General features: G+C 44.4%; 1 protein-coding gene across 1 annotated transcript; it reads right to left on the bottom strand.

Moving 5' to 3' along the window:
• Window positions 1-2,019: 2,019 nt before the first annotated feature.
• On the bottom strand, window positions 2,020-5,935 carry pim1 (Pim-1 proto-oncogene, serine/threonine kinase). The gene is made up of 6 exons (XM_061780844.1): window positions 5,527-5,935; window positions 5,202-5,302; window positions 5,069-5,119; window positions 4,595-4,961; window positions 3,530-3,706; window positions 2,020-3,437 (listed from the first exon to the last, which is right to left on the bottom strand). Exons 1-6 carry the CDS (start codon window positions 5,597-5,599, stop codon window positions 3,223-3,225), a joined length of 984 nt encoding a protein of 327 aa, XP_061636828.1. The 5' UTR covers window positions 5,600-5,935; the 3' UTR covers window positions 2,020-3,222.
• Between the last annotated feature and the right edge of the window lie 288 nt (window positions 5,936-6,223).

Here is a 6,223-nt window from a genome sequence, read left to right as displayed (position 1 = left end):
GCAACTGTGGTACAATTGCAGTTTATGCGGCTACCAAACGGCAGTGGAAGAAGCTGCAACAAAAAGATGATTATTTTCTGTCTTTGCTTAGGTCTACAGTCTTCCTGAGTGTAGTTGTTTCCAAAATAAGACTTAAAAATGATTAAAATCAGTTTGTTTTTAATTGAAACGCAGTGGAATAGCGGGTAGCAGGAGGTTGAGAGTTCAAATGTATGTTTCTGCCTTCCCGTGTGGAGTTGGCATTTTCTTCCCATGCATGTGTTGCTTGTCTCCGAGTGCTTCCAAAAACATGCATGTTGAGTCCGCAGCAAACCAAGTGACGCGGCCCAAACCGACTGAACTGTCGTGCAGTATATTTGGTATATGTGTAAAGTATATACAATATAATAATACAATAATATCCAACTACTGCATAGGGGCGTCCCTATAGGTTATATGAATACGGGCGGGGCTTAGCCCCCAAGAGATGCTCAGGATGTGAACGAATGCAGCACGCGAGCACAACATTGCACAAAGAGCTAACAAAGACTGACAAATTGCTTCTGAATGTTTTTTCGACAAATTTTAAAACGCTACAACAGTGGGTACAAATGTAAAGTCACCATTAGATTTGGAGTGTTATTTCAGTCTGTTTTGAACACAGTACACAAACACAGGAAGTATGTTTACAGCATTAACCACACAAAAAAAGAAAACAATAGGTACACATTGTTACAGTGTATGCAAAACTATAGAAAAAGGTGTGATGTCTCGAAGTCAGCCAAGCCCATCGTTTTCAATTAACAAAAAATGATAGAGAATTATTTGCCTTCGAGGAGTTAACATTGTAATCAATATCAAATGAACAGCTGCAATCACCAGCTACTTGGTGGGTGGAAGCATCAATGAATGGCGCCTGTTTTTAAGGGCGGCAAATTGGTCTTTCACTCTGTTGTGACTCAAATGCTGAAGTGGGTCTTTTTCGATTGACATTACTACACAACTGTAAATTTACTTTATTTCCCTTCAAGATACATTGAAACGCATTTAATAAATAACTGATCATTATAGAGGCTAATGACATGACTTTGGCTCACAGCACAATAACTGATTCAAATACTTATGAAGTCACTGAGAGTTTTCCCGAAATCCCACACAAGAAGGGGGAGAACATGAAACTCCACACAGGAAAACTGTACCATGCCACCATCCATACATAAATATATTCTAAAAATAACGACTACAATGACTAAATGTCCTCATATAACTAGATCTAGCACATCCGCCTCATGATGAACGTGAAATTCAAATTGGTTAAAAAAATAAAAATAAAAAACATCTGCTCGGTCATTTTGGCTTTTGTTTCCCATGCAGCACACATTACATTAGGAACAGCAGTCTTGTCAAACTCTATGTAATTTCCTGTTGAGTAAATCTTTGTCTCGCTACAAGGGGCTGGGGGTCTCGGCCGTGTCGTTTGGAGGAGTCCCATGGGTGCATGCCGACTGATTAAATGTGCAGTCCTTGTCTGTTCAGGTGAGCAGCTTCATAGCCCGCTGGTGTCTAGATTAACAAGAGCATCTTGAGCTTGTTAGTGGGATGAAACCCATGGGGACACGCTCCCACCATCCCATTTGATTATTTCACACCTCCTAAGTAGTGCAATGTGGTGAAAGATGTGATTATATCCTTTACTTGTTAAAAGCACAATGCCCAAATACTTACCTTAATACTACTTATACAGTATTGTTGAATGAATGTTGTGTCTTTCAAAGAAGAAATATGAATCCTGTAAACAATTATGAATTAGTTACAGCACTTTTCAAAAAGTGTTGTGTCTATATTTGGCAGGTTTAAGCTATCTCCATCCATTTAGTTTGTTACATTTCCCATACTGCAGTCGTTATAACGTGATACCATCTAAAACGTATATAAGGCAAGCCCAGCTGTAAAATAACCCAATTATCAGTAAAAATGTTAATACTATACCGCTATCTGTCCAACAAAGTGTGTGTTGAAGTCATAGACAAGACCCAAGTGTCAGCATTGTAACAAAAATATTTATTGACTTGTATAAAAAAATAATTTCTAACATAATTTACAATTCTAATCTGAATGGTTGAACAAAAAGAACAATCAACGCTGCATTCAAATGAGGTTTCTCGCTCTCACACACACAAACACTGCATCCAACAGTTACCATCAGTAGACGTGCAGTGTTCAAATACACTAAAATGGAAGTGCTTTAAGAACTATTAACAAGTTATTTACAGGACAAACACAGACATGCACACACACATTCACACCTGTTTTTATAAAAACAAAAACAAAAATTCAAGCCATAATAAATATGGTCAAAAAATAATCTTGTCTTCGTCTCTTAAATAAATGGCGGGCCCTTCAGTGACTGTGGAATGAAATATATGAACAGCCGAAATTCTTCTCATAAATAAAATAAATAAAAATCTAGACAAGAAGCTCATCACAGAAAAAAATAAATACCATACTATACAAGTCATGCCTCCCACCCAATGTTTGTTTAAGACCTGTGTGAGGCACTGTTTGGACATATTCTTTTCAGAATGTCAAGGAGAGCAGAGGATGGTGCATTTTAGTATGGTTGACTTTGCAATGAGGTGTGGTTTAGGGTGTGGATGTGACGCATGAAGGAAAGAAAGAAGGAAGTGTCAAAGGAGAAAGGCAGACGCTGTGGTAAAGAAGAAGCAGGTGAGGTAAGTCCAGTGTTGCACAGGATGCTGCCAGAGCCGTGAGGTTTGTCTGGTTGCTAATGAGATTGGATTGAGTAGATGTAGTAGTGCTAGTAGTGGTTGTAACGTAATGGCATAGGCTTCACTGATCTAGGCCCATGAGTGGAAAAAAATGTGAAGATAAAGCCTTGAGCGTAGTAAGAACTGAAAGACTATCAAGAACATTAGCCTTTTTTTTTTCTTTTTTTTTTTTTTTTTTGCATTCCTAAATTCAAGTATTTCCAGGATCCCCCCCAACCCGCAAGCAGTCTCATAAGGCACTTTTTAAAACAAATCTGTCGCCGAGTTGTTACATAACTCGCACTCTCCTGGCATCATGTGCTGTTCTGCAAGAGCAGAGCACGACCTCCTACAGGCAAAAAAATCACACATCAAAGTTCAGTGGAGATAGATGGTGGTCTGATGTGGTCACAGGGAGTAGATCTAGTGAGGCACGAGGATGGCCAGGTTCTGAACATGGTGCTTTTCGCCACCATCACAGTGCCACGGCCACAGAGCTTGGCGTGAAGGCCGAGGGTTCATGGCTGATGCTGTGCAACTTGATCTCTGTGCTCGACTTGTCTGTTTGCGGCGCGGTCGGGAGCGCCGAAGAGGACGTGTTCTGCATCCACGAGTGGTTGACGATGTCCTCAAAGGACGGCCGATCGGCCTGCCGTAAAGACAGGCACCACTTGATCAGCTGCTGGCACTCTGCAGGTGGGAGGGCGACCGTTGGGTTAGTCACATTATTGTGCCGCGTGAGGAGCAACGAGAGCGGTCATCCCTGCGTACGTGCATCTTACCGGTGGAGATTCTTCGCCTGAAAAGGACCTGCCCTCGGAGAATCTCCTCGTCGTGTTCAAAAGGGATGTCTCCACACACCATGTCGTATAGCAACACACCCAGCGACCACACTGTGGCCGAGCGCCCCTGATAGCGATGGTATTTGATCCATTCTGGTGGGCTGTAAACTCGTGTGCCTTTAAAAAGCAAACAACAAACTATGAGAACCAGAACAGGAATTATACCTATTGTTAACCAGTAGGTTTGGACATTTTCCATGGTCATTGATGGAAATAAACCAGGTTTATTGAAGGTTTCCTCTTAACAGGCATCTTAAAAATAGTTTGGAAAAACATCACTTGGTTGATTTTATTATTATTATTTGTTTTACTTTGTGTTGCTCGTGATCTACGCTGCCACTCAAGTGAAAAAAAAAATGCATCAATTAGGAAACTGTATGTGTTTAGGTAATGCTACATATTTTTCATGGATGTCTGCATATGAGAAAAAAAAAAATTTTATACACTTATATTTTTGTAAAATTACCCTCAAGTCCCAGTTAATTTTATTAATATCCATGGGCATTCCCAAGTAGGAATATTTTCAAAATTCCCCATGTGAACTTCTCATTTAAATTAAGTGGTAACTTTCTGGAAATTGTCCACCCCTTTGAAATGCTAATAATTAGCTCATACAATGCTGTCGAGAAAGAAAAAGTGTGCAGCATCAGGTTAATCCTGTGTGCCTGTGTTATCTGGGCTCAGGTGCCAGTGAGCGTGAGAGAGATGAGTGAGTTCATGTGGGCGGGGGAGCAGCCATGTGACTTTGTTTACAAACTTTGAGTTGTAACAATACCCCATTCGACCAGCGGGGGGGCGCCAAAGTGCCAGAATTATTTCTGGGTTTGCATGAGGAGGCTGCTGATTCAACTAAAAAAAAACAACAACAACAAAAAAAAACCCCATTCGTTTAGCGGTTTAAAAAAAAAAAAAAAAAAAAAAAAAAAAGAATCGAATGAAACCACGACCCTGGATGAGAGTAGCACAAAAACAAAAAACACGCAAATGTCGTTCATGAAGACTCACCGTCAAAGTCTGTGTAAATGGTGTCCTTCAGAAGGGCTCCGGAGCCGAAGTCGATGAGCTTGATCTCTCCGGTCCGGAGGTCGATGAGGATGTTCTCGTCCTTGACGTCCCGGTGCACCACGCCGCAGCTGTGACAATGACGCACGGCCTCGAGCACCTGGCGGAAAAAGCTGCGCGCCAGCTCCTCCGACAGCGCGCCCTTCTCCGTGATGAAGTCGAACAAATCCTTGACGTTTTCGGGCCTCTCCATGACGATAATGAAGCTGTCCGCTCGCTCGAACCAGTCCAGCATCTTGATGACGCCCCTGAAGCCCGTCCCGACTTTCTTTAACAGCACGATCTCCATGGGGACCCGGCAGCCGTTGGGCTGGGGAGGAGGAGGAGGAGGAGGAGGCACGTGAATTCATATTGTCAAAAAAAAAATAATAATCATGGCTAAATGAAGGCGGTATGTTAATCGAAGGCATCACTCACCAGCTCCCCCCACTCTGAGATCCGGTCCTTGGCGACATGCTTGACAGCCACCTGTGCCGAGCAGAGAGCATGTAAAAACAAAAGCCAAAAAACATAGCGCCGCGATGATACTGATAGGGATTTGAAGACTAACCGGTGCGCCGTCGGATGTCCTTGTGCCGGAATAAACGGTGCCGAAGCCTCCGCTGCCCAACACCGCCCCGACCTGGTAGAGCTTCTCGAAAGGCTCCTTCGCTGCGCACGCACACAGACACACGCATTATTTGATATTCGCGCTTACAAGAAGCCACAAAAACACCACCGAAAGCTGCACAAACGCCTTGACGTTAGAATAGACAAAAGCTAACAATGACTCGGGTGGTGTTGAAATCAAAGTGGCGCCCGTGAGAGCGGGCTGCCATTACTGCGCCCAATTATTGTCCTCCGTGACGACGCAAAAAGAAAGAAGGGCGTCTAACCTGGATGAACTTGCAGCTTCGCCGGCATGTCGGTGGAAATATGGGCCAGGGAGTTGAGCTTGGAAAGCAGCATTCCTTTACTTCAAGTTCCAGGCGAAAATAAAAGAAAGATGTATATCTTGGCTTTTGCGGGCTGAAGTTATAATCCCGTTGGCCACGTCGCAGGAACCAAAATAGCGTAAGGATCCTTTCATCCGGATAGAGGGAAACCCGCTGTCGCCCGAAAAGGAAAAGAAAGCCTCCAAAATGTCGTCCCGGCGAGAGGCGGCGTGTTGGCGCTCAAACAAAACGCAGGTTCGCAGCCTCTCCGCGGCGCGGTGTAAACAAATGAGTACAAACGGACGACATAAACAGACGGCGCTCAGAGGTCGGGCTTGTCTCTCACACACCGGCTTTGGTAACAAGAGGCGGGGGGGGGAGGACACTTATGTGGCGGTAGTAATGGGGCGTGACCAACCGCTCCCCATGCCCGCCCCTTTCCGCTCAGCCCACCAATAGGAGGGCGGCTAAGCGATCCGAACGCACGTCAATCACCGGCATGAAAATGCAATGAACTCCCTCACCCAGGCCGCCAGACACAGACGTGGCGGGAATCGGAACGCGCCAAAATGGGGGTGGGGGGGACTTTGAATGAGGCGTGGCTGCGGATGGGCGAGAAAGAGGAGGAGAGGGGACAAGGGGGGGGGGGGAGGGGGCA

This window comes from Phyllopteryx taeniolatus, chromosome 1 (genome assembly GCF_024500385.1).
Source record: "Phyllopteryx taeniolatus isolate TA_2022b chromosome 1, UOR_Ptae_1.2, whole genome shotgun sequence".
In the NCBI taxonomy this organism is placed as follows: Eukaryota; Metazoa; Chordata; class Actinopteri; order Syngnathiformes; family Syngnathidae; genus Phyllopteryx; species Phyllopteryx taeniolatus.
The sequence above is the reverse complement of the archived record's forward strand: the minus strand, read 5'-3'. Positions and strand labels throughout refer to the sequence as shown.